The sequence below is a fragment of the Schistocerca americana genome, chromosome 5, assembly GCF_021461395.2.
Source record: "Schistocerca americana isolate TAMUIC-IGC-003095 chromosome 5, iqSchAmer2.1, whole genome shotgun sequence".
Taxonomy (NCBI): Eukaryota; Metazoa; Arthropoda; class Insecta; order Orthoptera; family Acrididae; genus Schistocerca; species Schistocerca americana.
Window position 1 is genome coordinate 331723630 of NC_060123.1, and position 21910 is coordinate 331745539.

Here is a 21910-nt window from a genome sequence, read left to right on the forward strand (position 1 = left end):
ATGATTCATACACTATTTGCCACTTTTCAGAGATGATGATATTCAGTCGTGGTTTTTAAGTACGACTTTCCTCCGAGAAGTATTTACAAAGAACCCTTCCTTAACGATATTTTTAAATGTATCGCTAATTTCAAACGTGAGTGAGTGGAAAAAGCTGACATAAACTGAACATGAAGCAGTCCTGACAGGACGTTTACGTGCCGGTTCCTCTTTTTATTTGGAAATTGGCTAAGGGAATAGAATACATTGGATGATATGGCGCCTGAAACAATATTGCAGTTTTACAAGTGCCCCACGTAAATATGTAGTTTCTATAGTGATTTACGCTCCAAGCTCATTTCGCATTTTAAATCATCTTCAGCGGATTTAATCTCTAATAATACAGTTTTACTGGAGATGCCTTTTGTATATAAGGCTCTGAGCACTATGGGACTTAACATCTATGGTCATCAGTCTGTATATAAGGCAAAACGCGTCTATAGCGCAAATAAATACTGGACTGCAGCCGGAAAAAGGTATTTCAGTTTATAGAAATTTCAATAGAAACAGGAATTTATTGTTTGGAAAGCTGAATAATGGTTCAAATGGCTCTGAGCACTATGGGACTTAACTTCTGAGGTCATCAGTCCCCTAGAACTTAGAACTACTTAAACCTAACTAACCTAAGGACATCACACACATCCATGCCCGAGGCAGGATTCGAACCTGCGACCGTAGCGATCGCGCGGTTCCAGTTTGTAGCGCCTAGAACCGCTCGGCCACCCCGGCCGGCAAAGCTGAATAATGTTCTGAGGAAAAGATAAGTCAAGTGTTTCGTCTGGAGTGCGGTCACTTTATGGAGCTGAAATATGGACACTAATAAGAGAGGACGAAAGGTGGTTGGTGACATCTGAAACGTGTGAATGGCGGAGGTTGGGAAGAATTAGCTAGGCTCAGAGTGAGGCTAGTGGAGATGTGCTGGGAAGTACAGGAGAGGAAATAGGTCTATTGGAAGTTATGGTCTGGTCTCTTGTTGCAACGGAACTGTTTGATGGTAAATGCACGGGAAGGATTAGTGCGTGGGGGAAGAATGAACAATGTTGTTCCCTTCAAAATAGTTCCCTTCGGCAACTGTACACCGGCGGAGTCGTTGTTCGCAATCTTGGTAGCATCTCTGAAAAGCTTCAATTGCTAGGGCCTTTAACTAGGTCACAATATTTTGAATGTTCTCCAGAGTTCCAAAAGACGTCCTTTTAAGACTCTTTCCACTCCGGGAAAAGAAAACAAGTCACAAGGATTCAGATCAGGTGAATAGGGGAGCTGTGGAATAACAATGAATGCGTATTGAGATAAAAAATTTCGCAGTTCCATTTTCGCGAAATACAACAATATAACATTGTCACTGATGACGCTCTCAAAAATCACATGATGGCTGTAAGGTGCTGAAACTCGGACTGAGGATCTTGAAGGGATGAACACACTTTCCTACGCAACTACTTCAATACAGCATTGGCATACCGCTCGAAGTGTTGTCAGTCTCATTACTTTTCTCATACAATTCGTACAAGATGGTGGATGAAGTTAAAGGAACAGGAAGCCACGTGGAATTCAAGAGAGCACCAGAAGACAGAAGGACACGACGAGCAACCGTGGGAAGACCTCCTTCGGACAGAACACATAATAAATAACAATTCGCCGAATAAATTTTTATACAGTATTGGCCATTAAAATTGCTACACCACGAATATGACGTGCTACAGACGCGAAATTTAACCAACAAGAAGAAGATGCGGTGATATGCAACTCATCAGCTTTTTAGAGCATTCACACAAGATTGGCACCGGTGGCTACACCTACAACGTGCTGACATGAGGAAAGTGTCCAACCGATTTCCCATACACAAACAGCAGTTGACCGGCGTTGCCTGGTGAAACGTTGTTGTGATGCCTCGTGTAAGGAGGAGAAATGCGTACCATTACGTTTCTGACTTTGTTAAAGGTCGGATTGTAGCCCATCGCGATTGCGGTTTATCATATCGCGACAATTCTGCTCGCGTTGGTCGAGATCCAATGACTGTTAGCAGAATATGGATTCGGTGGGTTCAGGAGGGTAATACGGAACGCCGTGTTGGATCCCAACGGCCTCGTATCACTAGCAGTCGAGATGACAGGCATCTTAACCGCATGGCTGTAACGGACCGTGCAGCCATGTCTCGTCCCTGAGTCAACAGATGGGGACATTTGCAAGACAACAACCATCTGCACGAACAGTTCGACGATGTTTGCAACAGCATGGACTATCAGCTCGGAGACCATGGCTGCGGTTACCCTTGACGCCGCATCACAGACAGGAGCGCCTGCGATGGTGTACTCAACAACGAACCTGGGTGGACGAATGGCAAAACATTTTTTCGGATGAATCCAGCCTCTGTTTACAGCATCATGATGGTCACATATGAGTTTGGTGACATCGCGGTGAACGCACATTGGAAGCGTGTATTCGTCATCACCATACTGGCGTATCACCCGGCGTGATGGTATGGGGTGCAATTGGTCACACGTCTCGGTCACCTCTTGTTCGCATTGATGGCACTTTGAACAGTGGACGTCACATTTCAGATGTGTTGCGACCCGTGGCTCTACCCTTCATTCGATCCCTGCGAAACTCTACATTTCAGCAGGATAATGCACGACCACTTGTTGAAGGTCCTGTACGGGCCTTTATGGATACAGAAAATGTTCGACTGCTGCCCTGGCCAGTACATTCTCCAGATCTCTCACCAATTGAAAACGTCTGGTCAATGGTGGCCGAGCAACTGGCTCGTCACAATACGCCAGTCACTACTCTTGATAAACTGTGGTATCGCGTTGAAGTTTCATGGGGAGCTGTACCTGTACACGCCATCCAAGGTCTGTTTGACTCAATGCCCAGGCGTATCAAGGCCGTTATTACGGCCAGAGGTGGTTGTTCTAGGTACTGATTTCTCAGGATCTATGCACCCAAATTGCGTGAAAATGTAATCACATGTCAGTTCTAGTATAAGATATTTGTCAAATGAATACTCGTTTATCATCTGCATTTCTTCTTGGTGTAGCAATTTTAATGGCCAGTAGTGTACATTTGCTGCGGAAAATGGCAGGCACTTAGAAACTTGCTCTATTAACGCAAGATGAAATCCTTGAAAAGGCATTTTATGAAGCAGCAGATACAAAATGGCTGATGATCATTCGGATCGAGTCCCATTACTCTTGGCTTGTCAGAGCTCTGTTTTACTGACCACTGCACGACAAACCAGGAAACGACGTTCGAAACTACCGCGCGGAGAACCTGATCGGCAGGACACGATACATCCGATCGTAAAGCTGTGGCGTGTATGCGGGAGTTGAGAGAGATAGAGAGAGAGAGAGAGAGAGAGAGGTGGGTAGGAGGAGAATGAGAGGAGAGGGAACTGGATGCTGGGAGAGACGTGGCGGCTTGGCTGGCCCGGCGCTCTCCTCGTCTCCGCTGATTGCATTAGGGCGGGGCTGAGCGCCGTAACGGGATTACGCGGCCCGCGCCGAGACGAAACGCGGTTACCATATCATTTGGCCGCGCCGCCGACTCGGTAAACGCATTTGCGGTGGCGCTGCGTACGCTGCGCCCCGCCACGCCCCCCTCTGCGCGCCGACCAACCGGAGCGCAGCGCCGGCCGCCACCCCGGCCGCACAATATTATTATTCAAATGTATTCCTTGCTCCCAAAATAAAATGGAAAATGTCTGTGGCGAGGAGACGCTACCGACTGCGGGAAAGAGGGCTTCCTTACAAGCGCTTCCTGGGGAAGATAAAAAAAAAAAGAGACAATCTGCCAAAGTCAGGACGTGAGCGGGAGGAACGGCAACTCCGGGAAGCTTCATAATAATGTGACAGACAGCGTCAAATTTTGTGTCTCCCACTAGCGGCTCTCCAGGAGCTTTTTCCAGCCACATCGATAAAAGTAAATGTTAAATGGTAGATACTGTACCATTTCTTCACTTATTATCAGACACTTAATTCCTTACTCGAATAGGAAGGTATCTAAACCTAGTGCTGACTTCTAACTCATATTCTGATACCATTCTGTTTGAATTATTGCGCTTTCTGTCAGTCTAACATCGACTGCTACCACTCAATCTGTTCCTAATACATTGCTTTAATGGAAACTCCTTTGTAAGTTATAACCTAAAATTATTAGCAATAGAAGTGGGTTTATTTATTTATCATGTGACAAAAAAGTACATATACAAGAAATCTGTGACCAAATGTGCAGCCGGCCGCGGTGGTCTAGCGGTTGTAGGCGCTCAGTCCGGAGCCGCGCGACTGCTACGGTCGCAGGTTCGAATCCTGCCTCGGGCATGGATGTGTGTGATGTCCTTAGGTTAGTTAGGTTTAAGTAGTTCTAAGTTCTAGGGGACTGATGACCACAGATGTTAAGCCCCATAGTGTTCAGAGCCATTTGAACCATTTTTGAACCAAATGTGCACAATCAGAAGATCGTGCAATCTCACATCTCCATATCTAGTTTCCATATCCATTCAATCAAATGGTTCAAATGGCTCTGAGCGCCATGCGACTTAAGAGGTCATCAGTCCCCTAGAGCTAGACCTAACTAACCTAAGGACATCACACACATCCATGCCCGAGGCAGGATTCGAACCTGCGACCGTAGCGGTCGCGCGGTTCCAGACTGTAGCGCCTACAACCGCTCGGCCACTTTGGCCGGCTCCATTCAATCACTTCATCCAATGCAATGGTGAATGTCCATTACTGTTCTTTTGTGCGCTCGAAGACAACAGTCAGTGACGTTAAGGTGTACTGACTGTAAGATGACACAGCACTCGCAATTCGAAGTACTAGCCAATCCCACTCTTTGTGCTAAATATGCTCAATTCAATTCCAAACCTCTCCGCAGTGTCTCATGAAGTGAGGGCACATGTGAAACTGTTGACGGTGATCCCTCCGTTGCATGGAGGCATTAAGCTCGGCGGCCCTTTTGGTGCTCTTCGAGAGGTGTAGGCTATACAGGGTGAAGAAAAATTGTGTCAAGAAATTTTAACCCTGGATAGTTGATGCCAGGAGGAACCAAAATGACTAATGTTGCGTAGATCGACAAGGCACATTTTTTAAACTACGGAAACTTAGCGCTATGCGCTCCGATTGGCCGCAGGATTGCCCTGATGCCAGATTCTCTGGACAACGCATGACCGCGAATGCTTTGCCTGCCGGAGTTCGCGATGTATCCATGGTGGCCCGCACGCTCGGTGGTATCGCACCAGCCTTCCACTCGGGGGGCGAATCCACCGGAGTCCCGACACGTCCATTATAGTTTCATGATAAGACGTACAGGGAAAAAGACCTCCAATAGCTGTTAGTTCGCGCAAAGAAAGTCTTTCACGAATTGTGTCGGCCCTTAAAAGGGCCTTTTTTGTAGCTAGAACATCGTTTACTTAAAGCAGGTGCTTGAACTTCGTTTCTAGGTGGTTCGCGTGCGGGTGGATGAACTAGAACCTTCAAGAATCCCCGGAGGAAAAAGTCTGGTGGCGTGACGTCTGGTTATCGCGGGGGCCATGCCCTACGAGTACCTCTGCCAATTACACGGCCGTCGAAGAGTTCATTTAAATATCCGCACACAGCACGAATGTTACGTGCGCCTCATCATGCTGCAACCACATGCGTAGCCGTATGTCCAGGTGAACATCTTCCAGCAGACCGGGTAGAGTTTTTTGCAAAAAGTGAAGGTAATTTGCCCTAGTAAGTCGAGGAGGTAGTCGGACCGGTCCAAAACGCTGAGAGAAAATCGTTGCTGGAGGCAGTGGACTACGTGACGTGAAGATTTCCCCTTGCCCAGTAATGAACGTTTCGAGTGTAGTAAAGGCCATCGCGATGGAAAGTGCACTCGTCGGTAAACAACACAATGGCGGGGATGTCGTGATCTCGTGCAACACGTCGCAGAAACCACCGGCAAAACCCTAGCCTGTGTTCACAGTCCGCCGTAGGGTTTAGGTTGGTTCAAATGGCTCTGAGCACTATGGGACTTAACAGCTGTGGTCATCAGTCCCCTAGAACTTAGAACTACTTAAACCTAACCAACCTAAGGACATCACACACATCCATGCCCGAGGCAGGATTCGAACCTGGGACCGTAGCAGTCGCGCGTTTCCGGACTGCGCGCCTAGAACCGCGAGACCACCGCGGCCGGCATGGTTTAGGTCTTGGATAGGGTGGAAACTAAATAGATGCTGGCCGTCACCCCTCAAAACCTCCCACACTAACCGATAAGTGACCCCTACGTCGTGTCCAACCGCTCGAGTGTAGGTGCTTCCTCGCAGCGCTCAGAACAGTCTATCCAAATGCAGCATCCCGTCGTGTCCGAGGTCTTCCAGCATCACCATGATATCGCGCTAACGAGCCTGTTTCGCCAAGTCGACGGTGAATTGCTGTAAACGTTTGCGGGTGTGGGTGGCGTCTTGCTGGGTACCGTTCCTTGTCCAACCGTCTAGCTTCATGCGCATTACCGTTGGCTAGTCCATAATCAATGACCAATCTCGTTGTTCTTCAAACGAATACTGTGCCGCCATGCTTACTGTATGACTACATCGCAGGTGACGTGTGTGCATCGAAGCGAAGCTTACGCGTGAATGCCTCTGACGTGAGGTGGAGACAAACAGCAAGACCTATTCGACAAGTGCGTATCACGTTGGGGCAGTGATGGGGTGAGGGACGTTTGTGTTTGTGAACCGATAACCATAGCGCCGTCCGTCAACCGACGAACGGCAACAGGGCAATCCCACGGCCAACCGGAGGGCGTGGCCCCAAGTTTCCGTAGTTTAAAAATGTGCGTTGTCGACCTACACAACATTAGTAATTTTGGTTCCTACTGCTATTAGCTATCCAGGCTTAAAAATTTCGTGACACAATTCTTCTCCACCCTGTATATCGACAGCGCGTTTCACCCTCTCCCTTCTCTCTTCGTCTCCAACACGAACATGACACTACACTACACCACAAACACACACACACAACACCACATCACAGTCACCAACACTTAACAGATACATTTGCGTGCACAGCTCTCATATCACTTCACTTGGACATTAGATAAGCATATATGCCTTGTCCGGTTTGAATCAGGTTCAAGATTTTCCACTGACGTCTGGGAAGATCGAATCTTTGTATACGCAACTGGATGTCTTTTGACTACTGATGACTGCTCCCGCTGGATTTTTCCATGAATGGTTGACACTGAAAGAAGGCCCAACAAGGTTTCTTGCAGTGCGTCTCGATGGTTCCTTAATTTCAAGCGTTGTGATCTGCTTGTGCACTATCTCGATGAATGGGTAGCTGAGGATTCTTGTTCACCAGAGCTTCTGATCACGTTAGAGCTGGAGGTAGGGTACTGCTGAGAACATAAAGTCATTGGGTGTCTGTACTCCCAATACATGTCGTAATTATTCGCACTGTCCGATTGAGTTGTACGTCTATCTTTTTAGTTATGTGTGCTGTGCACGATGCAACATAATTCCCTTTACAGAATTCAAGGACAGGTTGCTTAAACCAAAACAAAAAAATTTCTAGTAAGCATGGGCTCTAAAATGCATATGTGACGACCCATGAGCACTTATTCATCTTCGATACTGTGAGACATCTCTTCTACTGCAAGCTCTCTGCTTTCCATGTCTTATGAGGAAGTATTCTGCACAAAAAAAAGTCGTCCAGTTGGTTTGTGGGATTAAAGGGACCAGACTGCTATGGTCATTGGTCCAAAGTCGTCCAGTAAATATGGGTTCTAAAACGCAACTTTAAGAGCCGTGTGCAGTTGTTCATCATCGCTACTGTGAAAGACACCTCTTGTACTGAACAAGTGCTCATACATGTTAAGGTATGCATTTTAGAGCTTATGAATACTGGATATGTTTTTGTTATTTTTGTCTATACTACCTTGTCTGAAAATTTGTAGGTGAAATTATGGTTCAACCTGTATGTATTGTCAACAGTAAGGTTCTTATGAATCCTCTTTTACACGATAGACTTTCTTGTCTCAACAGAGTATTCGAGGCAACTGCGTCTACTGCAGCCACCTGGAGCTCTATTCCCATACTAAATCTTGTCTGTTTTGAGTAGTCATTTTCGTTTACACTCAAGCGACAAAATTGCAGGTGTTGTGAGAACTGTCTGCTGTGCAATTTGACATCTGAGGTTATGAGACATACATACATACACTATTCTTTTTTACGGAAAAATCTAAATATAGTGACATGATGTAGGAACAAGCAATGACATTGAAGTCTATTAATGACAAAAGCCGAATTAGTTGGCTCTGAGCACTATGCGACTTAACTGCTGTGGTCATCAGTCCCCTAGAACTTAGAACTACTTAAACCTAACTAACCTAAGGACATCACACACATCCATGCCCGAGGCAGGATTCGAACCTGCGACCGTAGCGGTCGCGCGGTTCCAGACTGTAGCGCCTAGAACCGCTCGGCCACTCCGGCCGGTGCAGAATTAGTTGTGAAAGTTCTTGTTAACGGTCGTGAAGTGAACTTTCTACGCTCTTGAGAACTGAAAGAACAGGAAAAGTGTCATCCAAACATTTCAGAACATATGCTTGTATTTGCTCGATAAAGTACGAGTATGTGTAGGTTGCAAACACATTTGACAACACAGTAAATACTGCCATTTTGCTTTATCCTTTGTATCTTGTTCTCTTGCTAAGTGCCACGTACGAAGATTAAAGTTTTTTATCTTAATCTCACTTTTTCGCTGTTAAAACAATTTTCATTAAAACACGTTTATCTTCTGAAATTTTTTTTGCTTATTATAGGTTTTTGCTCTGTGAAATGTGAATACTTTTTATTTTCAGATATTTCGTCTCTCTTTTAGGAGAACACTAATAGAAAAAAATACAAGGATCTCATGTAACTTTTCAGCGTGCTACAAAAACAAAGCAAACAACACAATAAAGATTAAGACGACACGGACGCAAAAAATCAGTTTCTATGTATAATAGGAGTGAGCCCGAGCAGAATACGTTATAATTTACGATGTTTGCAGACGACGCCAGAGACCCTTTTCTCTGCGCATGCGCAGTGTGCAGCACACTCGTAAATGTAGACCCCTACACTCGCCACAATATGTTGATCATTGACGTCATAGACATTCGCGTCGTCGTTGGCTGCTGATTTACACGCTGGCGCGAAAGGCTCCCGCACTTCGAGTACCCGATTTTGTCCAGAAAGTCGCTCATGTAAGACGGGCTTTATATTTCTTTGGTGTACGCCTGAAGCTACTTTTTGAATTTAAATTTTCGTCTTTCAGTTTAACCAACCTCAAAGACAACGTAATAACTCAAAATATGCTGTTGTGGATTATCATTCTCTTACGCCGATCGCTTCAGTTGTCAAGCGCACTGTTCACTCAGTCGCAATCGCAGTCTTGCAATGAGAGATGAACCTGACTCAGAAAATTCAGGGACGATACCGAAGATTCCCGAGGTCTATGAGCGCGCCAGAATATTCGCGATCAAGTAACAAAGATTACAACGAAACGCCCTTCTTCACCTTTCCTCAAGCAACTTCACATGCGATTGTTTCTGAAGCCGAACTCACAGTGACAAAATGATTCATAACATTTATTTCCGTTAATGAACAGGTCAACCCCCCCCCCCCCCCCCCCTAGAGTCTGCCAAAACTCCTGGAGTCTTTCAGAATTTCATGAAATGACCCTGGTTTTCCCAGCAAATTCAGTTTCCCTATGAATTCCCCATTTCCAGGTTTTCTAGACAAGATGCCGTTCTATCTGCTCAGAAGGGCAATCAATTGGGAACATTTCACTGAAAGTCTTCCCTCGTTAATTGGAGAGACGAAAATCGGTAGTGAAAAGAGCAATATTATTACAATCGCTTACAGATTTTAACTAAAACTTTATTCATATTAAGTTCAGTCCTAAGGTAAACAAACGACCGCTCAGAGACTGGTCATCGGGCGCCGTGCATCTATATCGGATGTTGTGCCATTACTGGAAATACGCCCTATTTTTGTATCGGCCATTTTTCGAGCGTATGAGACACTGAGCACGATAAGGCATTGAAAGACTCCACTGTTTTTGTCAATCACGGTATGAAATGTTAAATCCACGCAGTTCTTGTTTCAGATATCATTGGACAATCCGTTTCTCCGTCACGCCATTCGTGCTGATGTAGTACTGTCGCTCGTACGCGCAGTGAAAACGTATGAAATTGCTTTGTTCTGGAATGAAACATATTCAAGAATCGTCAAAAGCAGCGAGAAGGAAATTGTGGTTCGTGTTCACCGAGTTTTACCGTACATGATTCAGTTGTATGGAATTTAAAGTTATGCTGTCTGCTCGCTCCACTTTTTGTGAATCACATACACACGGAGTTTGATGTTATGTTGTTCGGTTGTTATGATACGTTAAAGCTATAGCCACGCCTTGCGCGAAATCAGCGACGTAGTGCAGCTGCAGGTTAAATGCATCAGACGTAGAGTTGCGTACAGTACATAAATGACGCAGTAAATGGTACGATTACTGGTAGCACTGGTAGGGAAAGAAACATAAATTAAAGTCCGAGACAGGAACCGTTTCTTGTTTGTTTTGCACATAACTAGAATCGCACATCATTCAGGGTTCATTGCGTGTTTTAAATTCTTACAAAATATAAATTGCATTTTATAAGTAAAAAACATTAGCTGCTCGCGTAACTTCAGCGCTTTTTTGTAACCAACTTCTGATGCAAGAAAACATTATTTTTAGAAACACAAAAACTGTATGTAGTTATTGTTGTTATTTTGTAATCAATAGAGCGTTCTTCATCATGATCAAAGGTAAGATTTTCCTGTTATTATCGATAAATGCGAAAGTTGTTTATGAATAACAGAAGCATGTTTTATATAAGCTCGACGAAGTGCTGAACCGATGTTTGACACGATTTTGTTTTGCATTTTTTTTTAGGTTTACCTTTTTTTGGAGAAATTACGTTTTCTAGCGTTGTATGATAAATCTGTATTTTTTTATTAAATTTACTACAGCTTTCCTCTATTTCACGTTACTAATCAACAATTTTCGAATAAAACTTGAATTAAACATTGACAGTATCAATTTTCCTATAAAAACTGTTTATGTTTAAGTAACAGACAGGAGGATAACTATCTATAACAAAAATGTTCTGTAGGTTATGCAGCCCTTTATATATTCACATTCAATTTCTAGACGGTTTACCAGTTCCGGTTTCTAGGGGAATCTAGTGACAAACTGATCGCAACAAAACGATCGAAACAAGTCAACGCCCGATAGGTATGCAAAACACCTAACATACAGGTAATGCGGTTATGACTTTAGCTGAACAAAGCTGGCAGGGAAAGTACCGTAGCCTACACTTACTTAACGATAGCCTTCGGTAGTTTTACAGCTCCACTCAGACGGCTTCGGAGCAACAAAGAAGTCTTCCAGAATGCGAAGAGGATTCCAGAAACCGTGAGGAAAAGGAGGTTGATATTTCTTAGACATTCGTATAGAATGGATAAAAGTAGACTATCCAAACAAATATTTTATTACTTCAGGAACACGTAGATCACTACAATGCGGATTAAATAAGTGCGGAAAGATCTGGTGAGATTCAAGAGCCCGGAAGCCGTCGTATTAGAACGGGACATATTTCGAAACAGAATACAAAGCCTGGAAGGGTTTCAAGACGAAAGAACTACAAAGGTCGGAAGGATGTGGACGGACGAACAAAAGCAACAGAATAGCGACTGTATGAATGCAGAGTCTCGCGGCGATAACATTGAATAAAATGTTCTCTGGTTTCCAACAGCGTGAATTCCTTAAAACTACACGAGCTTTTAGCCAAGCACTCCTTGGCCATTGTCAAGTGTTATGACTGCCAGTGGGCTGTTGGTGCGCCCTTATATACGCTAGCTGCAGGCTGTGACGTCACTGGTGCCCGTGACATTGCCATATATGGGCATGTTTTGAGTCGGCATTCGACGTGCCCTCTTCAACCGCGCGATCGCAGGATCCCACGCAGCGCTGAGCTGCAAGCCACCGTCTCTATTCAGGGTGTTTGCGGTAGTTTTTATTTGAATAGTTTTCTTTATTAAACTGCCCCAGAAGCGAGCCACGACAGAGATATCGTCAAATTTTATGTTGTGACCGTTTTCTAACGCAGATTTCTCTGGATATCCATAGACCTCTCATGTTATTTCCTGCGTTGTTCCACAGGGCGCACTGTTTGTCCGATGTACTTCTGGCCACACTCACAAGGTATTTCGTAGACTCCAGGTGTTCTGAGACCTACTGCGTCTTTAACTGGGCTCAGTAATTGACGGATTATCATTGGAGGCCTGATGATTAATTTGATCTTGTGTCTTTTCAACAGGCGGCTTATCTTGCCCGACACAGAGCCACAGAATGGCAGCAAAGCAAGAGTGATCCTAAGAGTGTTGTAGCGTGATCCTAAGTGATAAATTCGCCAACACGATGATAATGATAATAATAATAATAATAATAATAATATGGCGTCTGCCATAGTCTGTTCCGCTGTCACGATGTGTGCTTTTCATCTTTTGCTACGTCTTGGCCCCACACAGAGCCTTCCCCTCGGCGACGGCTGCGCTGTGAGCAGACCACTCGTACACCGGGGCGGGGCTACGAGAGCAGAGCGGAGCCGCGCGCATGCTAGTGCTCGGCCGTCGAAAAGTCGCGCTCGGCAGGCGAAACAATAGCATTAGTCGTGGCGCGGGGCGGCCGCTAGACTCACGCCATCTGCCGGCCATTGTGCGCGCCGGGAGGTATTTGCGGATAAATAGTGCGGAGCGCGGCCCAGCCGCACGAGTGGGATCGTGCCGGCGCACAATAAGGCGGACAATGCGCAATCCGCGTGCCCGCTTCATCTGCAGCCCGCCACTTGTCGCCGCAGGCAAATCAAATGGCGAAACCGGCACCGGCGCGTCGCCAGAGACGCTGCATTCACTCCGACCGGAGCACTGCACCGAGAGTCGGTCCTCCTTTCCAAATCGGACGCTTCACAATGTCGCTAACGAGTAATTACCCGTTCACTTCGAGTTCTCATTAACGGCCGTATGAGGACATCGAAAGACTACATTAACATTTAGAGAAGCACAGACTCCACTGTTCATCTTAGGCGGAACAGAGCAGCAAAAATTAGAATGCTGATCTCGAAGCAAGTTACCATAAACAGAGTGGCCACTCAAACTTGGAAAAAAAAATTCTGTGAGGAGGAAAAAGGTGCAAAGAAGCTCGTGATAAATTAATGGTGAGCGGGGGCACTAGTATACCACAATAACGACTTTTCTCTCAGGTGAGCTATGTATCAGCCACAAACAGTAGTTTAACCGCAGTTTTGTAAACATCCATAATTTATATGGAATCATTCATTTCATTTGCGTGTCCGGTGAGCACTACCAAACAATAGTAGCCGCGATAGCTTTGTCATTTCCTTGTATTTTGCGCGAGTTGTCCAGGAGGGGGCATACAAGTAGGTGGCTTGGATCTTCTTCAGCCCCGCAGTCGTAAGAGGTGTCTGCGCTCGCTGGAAGGATTCCCCATTTCTTCAGGTTGCTCTTGCATCGGGGGACGCCCACTCTTAAGCGGTTGACGCACCTCCTTACAGGGTATCATAGGTTTGCGCCAGGAGTTAGTTGTTCTTTTAGTGGTACGTCTACGGGCAGTGAGCTCTTCCATGTTTCAACAAGAATTGCCTCTGGTGCTCCCTCCAATGGTGCAGTCCTAGCAAGGAAACTCTTGCGGGATTTAAGGCGGGATCTTGTTGCCTGATCCCACACAATACCCACAGAATCAACACACCTTGAAACAGAAAGTAAATCTAGATTCAATGCTAAGTTAAAAACGCGAAAGTCCCTAAGATTTTATGAAATTCCCGAAATTCACTTAGATTGTCCTGATTTTTCCAGTTAAAATGTAATTACCTGAGAATTCCAGTTTTTACAGAAGAATCGCTACCCTCCATAAGAATTTACTCTATCCCATGCCGTAAGGATTATGCCGTTAATCCATCATTGTGGTTTGTAACGCATGCAACGTCCGAAATTTTAGCATTTTCTGTGCAACACTTGTCATGTAAACTACATGACATCCAGATGTGGTGAATATATTGGTCACTACGGCATATTGTGTGGACCATGCAGTAGTTTTGCATAAGTTGTAACATCAGGGAATTAGGGAAAGAGTCCAACAACGGATTCACTTCATGCCTCAAAAGTACGAGGCAAAAGGTTGTTTTCCCATGTCAACAAACAAGGAAGAGGTTTTAATCTTGCCGGGGCATGCAGAGCAGGGAGTGTCACAGGGGACTGTTCTGCGTCCGTTGCTTGACATACTGTAATCAATGATCTCCATTTAAATTTATCAGATGACTCAATAATTTTTCTCTTTGCAGATGACACTAGCGATATTCTGAAAGACGTGGAACGTAATACAAATAATGTAGTTGACGGGTTAGCAGTAATGTCAGCACATGGCTTTCAGAGAACAGATTACCACTTACCCGTAAAAAAAAAAAACACCTAATGGCTGCAGTTTATGACACAGGACTCTTTTAAAAGCGAAATTTTTTCTGTCCCAAGCCAAGGTGTCAGTCAGGGAAGTCGACTACTTTCAATTCTTAAAACTGACGGTAGGTGGAAGGCGTTCTTGGAAGTATTACACTCAGGATCTTGTACAGAAACCGAATGCTTCTACCTGCACTATTCGAATAATCTGCACCATTAATGATTGTTCCTTCGTGGCGGACCACGGTCAAGTCGAACTTTCTCAAAGAAATTTCCGCCATTTCACTTTAACTTACTATTCATTTATTTCACACAATCATTATTTTAGCTTTACAGCCATTCTCAAGTGCAAGATGAAATGCAGTAAAACGCCTACATATCTAAATGACTTGTCACTATCGATATATGTTATTTGTAAGGTCACATATCATTTTCTAGGGGACAAACTGTGAACGCAGCGAGAACATAACATGTTAAATATTTTACATTACCGCATACATTCACAACGAATGGATGAGACAATAAAGATAAGTATTGTCAGAACTCTTGAAGAGTTACGAGGGGAAATAACTGGCCCAGATATCAAATCTTCGAGCTATGGAAGATGGGGAAATCCTGCTGAAAGCAGAGAAGAAAACAAAACAAAGAAATAAGAGAATTGGAAAAACAAAGAAAAGTATAGCTGGTACGTTATTTTTTCATGAGTGAGTCACATGTGTCGATAACAGACTTAGAACAGGCCGTAAAACATCCATAAATTTATAAAAGAAAGAAAAATCAGTAAACTAAAGAGCTTTAACTTTGAAAATCCAGAATAACGCAACAATAACATTATTATTATTATTATTAATGTGCTAAAGTCTTGTGCTTCACTGCAATTCACACAGGGTTCAGTAAAGACCTGCATTTACTGATGGTTCTGTGGAATATTCTGACTGGAGACATAATTAAATGAAATATTTAAGACACAGCTGTTAATCAGCGACTATTACACTTAGCCTGATAGAATAGGACTTTAGACATCGTCCATTTGTGCAGTTCCCACAATTACTAAACAATTCAATTTCTCAGTTCTTCTTTCCGCTTCTGCAAGGCAAATACGAGAGATCCTATTTGCAATAAAATTTTAACTTGGCGGGAACTGAGTAAACCTCAAACAGCTGAAAAATCACGGCCAAGTGTACTGGTAATTGATAGCCTTATAGGCGGTTATAAATACGTTACAATACATAGAACGTGTCCGTAAAAATAGGTCTCGTAAACGAGAGATGAGAGAAATAAGGGTAAACCATGCAAAAGACAAATACTCGCGAGAAGCGAGCAGAAACAATAGCACTGTATCGCAGCAAAGATGAAAACAAAACGTCATGCTGTGGCGAAATAAAGGCTGTTATTCCAAATGAGAAACAGCAGGGAAAAAAGTGCTCGGCAGCTCGTCGAATAAAGTGGGAGTCACTGGCAACGCGGCGAAAAAAATTTACATTCGTTCTCAGCGACGCAGTGCAGCGGCTATTGTCGGTAGAAATGAAGTCGCCAAAGGGGAAGCAGTGTTTCGGAAAAGTGTTCGCTTATTGATCCGCTATAACGTGTCGTCCGCGGTACAATAGACGCAGTCAATAACGAAGGTTGTGCTTTATTGCAGGACATCGCGCCGGGATCTGTAAAGGTCTTTTATGCTCGCACGTATTACAACGATGCGATAAAGCTTTTCACGGAAGGCAAAAATTTGCTCTCGTTCAGGATGTTACAAAACGAGTCCTTCGACAGAACTTTTCATTGCAAGTCAATAATTTTGTCTGTCCCCTTGATAATAGAACGCTGAGATTGATCACATGCGCCATATAGGTACATTTTACGAATTCCTTGTGCTGTCGCACTCAGATCGTACACAGTTCATCTGTCATGCTGACAAATCCATCACCGCCGCTTCGACCCATACAGTGTCTCGTACATAACGCCGGGTAAGTCACACGAATTCTGTTATTAGCAGAATGCATCTCGCAATCACTCGTGCAGTCGTAATTGATATGATTACTTACGCGGCAAATTACTCACGTTTCGTCTGGAATGACTGCTCACATTGATTAACTTTTTGCGTACAACGCTTGACGCTTCTATGATACATACAAATCCACGGATAACACTTTACAACGACGTATGTCCAAACATTCCTCAGCGTTAATTCATCTGCTGAACGAAATGAAAAGAATTCTATCATCAAAGTATAGACGGAAAAACTATACCTTGTACAAAAATTGGTCAGATGTGAGTAGAACTCGCGCACTGACGATTTCGTACCAATTTCATTATGTATACTACATACATTTCCGCGAATCGAGGATCTCGACTACTTTTGGCTGTTATCGACAAGATACTCGAATTCTGAAGCCGGATAAAAAGAGACAATTTTTTTTTTCGTTTGGAATGATTATGAATTAACAATTCTCTGATTTTATCCTTTACTTGTACTGTGAAACCTTACTTCTTGCCAAATTTAATGATTTTACGTTAAGGGAAAGTATCCTATATGTTTAAATGAGTATGTTAGCGAGTATCAGAATATGGTACATGAATCGCCGCATTTTTTGACTACACTAACGTAGAGCCTTAGCATTTTTACACCTCCAAAGGGTTACAGAGTTCATTCTGTAACATTTCAACCTGATACGTCACCCCTTCCTGAGAAAAACGGGGCTTAACAGTCGGACGGACGCTCTGTCAGTCTGATCACAATTGATAAAAAAATCGAGTGATATAATTATAAATTAAAAATTTTCCTATATTCTTCTTTTAGTTGTGGAGAGAAACCTTGCTTCTTAGCACATTTATTGATTGTAGGTCAACGGGAAGTACCCTTTAGGTTTTACTGCCAGAGTTTACGAGTCTAAAATACGCTACTGTACATTAAAATTGCTACACCACGAAGATCACGTACTACAGACGCGAAATTTAACCGACAGGAAGAAGATGTTGTGATATGCAAATGATTAGCTTTTCAGAGCATTCACACAAGGTTGGCGCCTGTGGCGACACCTACAACGTGCTGACATGAGGAAAGCTTCCAACCGATTTCTCAATAGGCAATGTTCCATTTAAAAAAGTGTATGTTTGCACGAGAAATAAAATTTCGAAGTATTATTACAATCTGTTGATTGGCTAACAATACGAGCTCTGACTACCAGACCATTCTGTGAAAACCGTACGTCAATCGCACTTTTCATCTCCGCAATATTTGCGGTAAAAGTTTTAGGTCATTCACCCATTATGCACGTTCGAAGTCGCGCCACATTGCACATAGGCTGCAGCAACGCCACCAAAACGAAACTTTTCGATCATCTCTTATATTTTTGTTGGTATTCATTTCATAACCTCTTTTCAATACAATATTGATTCTCCGGTCGGAGACTCGAATTCGGAACCTATGCCTCTCGGAAGCAAGTGCTCTACTAACTGAGCTGCCCAAGCACAACTCACGACCCTCAATCACAGCTTTACTTCCGCCAGTAACTCATCACTATCTTCCAAACTTCACAAAAGCTCTCCTGCGACACATGCAAGACTAGCAATACAGGAAGAAAGGGTATCGCAGAGACATGGCTTAGCCGCAGCCTGGGGAATGTTTCAGAATGAGATTTTCGCTATGCTGCGGAGTGTGCGCTGATATGAAACTTCATGGCAGATTAAAATTGTGTCTCAGACCGAGACTCGAACTCGAGACCTTTGCCTTTCGTATCAGCGCACATTCCGCTGCTGAGTGAAAATTTCATTCTGGAAACATACCCTACTTTGTGGCTAAGTCCGTCCGCAATTTCCGTCTTCCAGGAGTACTAGTCTCGCAAGTTTCACATGAGAGTTTCTGCGAAGTTAGGAAGGTAGGAGATGAGGTACTCATGGAAGTAAAGCTGTGAGGACGGGTCGTGAGTCGTGCTTGGGTAGCTCAGTAGCTCAGTTGGTACAGTACTTGCTCGCGAAAGGCAAATGTCCCAAGTTCGAGTCTCGGTCTGGCATACAGTTTTAATCTGGGGAAATTTCACTATCCACTGTGTTCAACAGCTCTTTCAGCTCCTTTGCCGCTTCTGGCAGAATTACAGTCCCATCGACCTCCCTGATATATACCACTGGTTTTACAGAAAGCAGCACGAAAGCCTCATAGACGTTTTATTTCAGAGCACTGGTAGCCCAACTGAAACTGTTGTCCTCTCCACTGGATGACATTTATCAAGCAGGGCAACTGTCCACTCCCCAAGTTCAAAATAAGGTTATTTAATTTGTGGAACAGTCATGTGGTTCAAGCTTGTCTACCAAAAGCTTAGACTTCGTAAACCGTTCTCTTGAAATCTATAGTAATAGTATGGAAGGAAGGAAGATTGAAGTTTGAAGTCCCGCCGACATCGAGGTCATTAGAGACACAGCACAAGGTTGGTATACGAGGTACGTCCACAAAGTAAGTTCCGTTTGGTTGTATAAAACAAGCGTCAACTGATACAGAAATAATATTTATTGTAAAAAATTCTACAACTCTTAAACCACCTTTTCTACATAACTTCCGAAATTCTGTAGGCACATGTCATAGCGTGGTACAAGTTTTTGTATGCCTTCTTCATAGAAGGTTGCCGCCTGTGTATTCAACCATGTGATAATATGGTCCTTCAGTTCCTCATCATCGTTTAAGTGTTGACCACCAAGGACAGATTTAAGGTGTAAGAAGAGATTAAAGTCGCTAGGAGCGAGGTTCGGGCTGTACGAAGGATGATCAAACGGGTCCCAGTGAAATACCCGTAAGAGTTGTTTGGTCACATTCGCCGTGAGAGGTCGGACGTTTTCGTGGAAAAAAACATCACCTTTTGACAGTAATCCTCGGCGCTTGTTCTGTATTGCGCGGAGCAATTTCTTAATGGTCTCGCAGTAACCATGTGCATTGATTGTTTGGCCTCGTGGTAAGAAATCAATCAGCAAAATGCCTCTTCTGCCCAAAAAAACCGTGCACCTGACTTTTCGAGGTGTCAAGATTTGCTTAGGCTTAACCTTCGTTGGGGATGAAGTGTGCCTCCATTCCACTGATTACCAATTTGTTTCAGGGGTGTCGTACGATGCCCAAGTTTCATCCCCCCGTGACTGTCCGAGAAAGAAAACCATCGCCCTCTGCATAGTAGCGTGTCAAAAACTGAAGTGCACTGTTCATCCGTTGTTTTTTGTGTTGTTCAGTAAGAATTTTGGGTACCCAATGTGAGCAAAGTTTTCGAAATTCCAGTTTTTCAGTAACAATTTCATGAATTAGTGATCGTGAAATTTGCGGAACTTCCATAGCAAGGGCACTAAGTGTAAACTTACGGTTGTGTTTAATCTTCTCTTCAATTGTGTGAACCAGTTCATCAGTACCCACAGCCGGGCGTCCACTTCGTTCTTCATCATGCACTTGATCACGTCATTCATTGAACAGTCTGACCAATCTTCTAACCACTGAACCATTTTGTCCGTAAACCACACATATTTGCCGATGAATTTCCTTTGGTTTAACTTTCTTTGCATTAGAAAACGAATGACAGATCTGATCTCATACGCGGCGGCATTTTCAATTATTGCTGACATTATAAAGAAGCACTACAAAGCACACGTCGGCAGCAGCTATCTGAAATAGCGTACATGTCTTATCCTTGAGTCAGAGAAATTGCCGCGCATGCTCGGAACTGCGATCGTAGAGCTGCCGCGGATAGAAATAGAAACGGAACTTACTTTGTGGACGACCCTCGTATTTCAAAGATGGGCAAGGAAATCAGCAGTGACCTTTCAAAAGTACCATCCCAGCATTTGCCCGATCGATTTAGAGAAATCACGGAATGCCTAAATCTGGATGGCCGGACGGGGATTTGAAACGTCGTCCATCCGAATGCGAGTTCATTGTGCTAACCACCTCGGTTGGTGACGGCAGTACTGTAATCAGCGTTTGGTCATTTGCATAACACCTTCTACAATGTATCAAATGCTAGTATATCCGACGTCACAACTATCTGAACTGTTTTGCGTGGCAAAGGTGAGTATTCATAATATTCCGTTAACATATGTAGTTTTAGAGAGAATGCGACGGTAGGCTTTAAAAGTGGCGCATCCGGAACACCTGACAATTCTGGTTCAAATCACGATTCGCCATTCTAATTTACGTTCGCTCCTATCCCAATAAACGAGTTCAAGGAAGGTTCGACCGAGGAAGCAACAACCGTTATACATATCTAACTGAATAAGCTAGTACTCACTCTGCACTGACCCCTATGACGGCGATGTGTGAGAACTTACAATTTCTTTTGCTAGGAGTATCATAAAAACACCAATAATGTGTTCTCCACGTAATAACTCAATTTCTATGAAGTATGATATCAGTCTACATTGTCGATAGGAAGAAACAACGAGCCTGTATTGTTTTCCGACAGATGACGCCAATATTGGACTAAGAGGTAAAAATGATAAAGGTAGTAGTCTCCCAATTTGGTCCTCACCTGACAGCTTCGTTGAGATCCGGCTTTGAAGCGGACGAGTGATCACCGCTGGAGGCGCCGCCATCTTTCTGACGTAGTTGCTGCAACAAATGCAGACACAGATTACTAATACTATTGTGTCGATATGATGTAAAACGAGTCAGTTAACAAAATATGGATACGTGATCAGCGATAATATTAATGAACAAATTATTTTTTACTCCTACTCATGCAACTGCACTTAAAAACTACGAGTTCAACATACTTAAATTATACCTCGTATAACCGCGTGGAACAGCTAATGAAACGCTTATTAATGAGGAAGCGAAAATATTATCTGTATGTGTCACATGACAATAGTTTCACTAGTAGTAAAGAGGAGATATAGAATTCGTAGAGGTGTTGATGTGGGTATTTTTTATTCTTACATTTATTTACTTATTTATTTATTTTTAATAGTGGTGTGCAATGCGTAGTTTCGTCAGTCATCCCCATAGCTAGAATTAAGCGTGGCCTACCTTAGTCAATAGCTCGTAATTATAAAATACACACCCAATTTAAAAATTCCCCAAGTTACACTCAAAACTGGAGTTTACTTCCGACACTTAAAAAGGTGTAATGCACAAGTCTGTGGCAGTTTGCTTCCCACTGTGAAAGAAGAGTTCATTCGAGGCGGAGCACTTAACTTGGTTAGATAATGATCGCCAACAAATCGGCACGTTCCTATTATAGGAATAACCTCGGCATTGCTCTGAAATGCACGACCACGGAAGGCCTGATTCTTGATGGTAATTGTTTGCTCATCTCGTTTGGACTGCTATCATTTCTTATGAATTCTACTGTGGAACTCAAACCGGAAGTAAAAATACTGTATTTCTGGCTGGCTATACTGAAA

General features: G+C 43.7%; 1 protein-coding gene across 1 annotated transcript in view; it reads right to left on the reverse strand.

Moving 5' to 3' along the window:
- Positions 1-21910, reverse strand: part of LOC124615963 (COBW domain-containing protein 1-like) — a 524805-nt gene that overhangs the window by 229653 nt on the left and 273242 nt on the right. The window contains exon 6 of the mRNA XM_047144164.1: positions 21037-21116. Within this exon, the coding sequence (XP_047000120.1) occupies positions 21037-21116 (80 nt within the window). The remainder of the gene's footprint in view (positions 1-21036; positions 21117-21910) is intronic.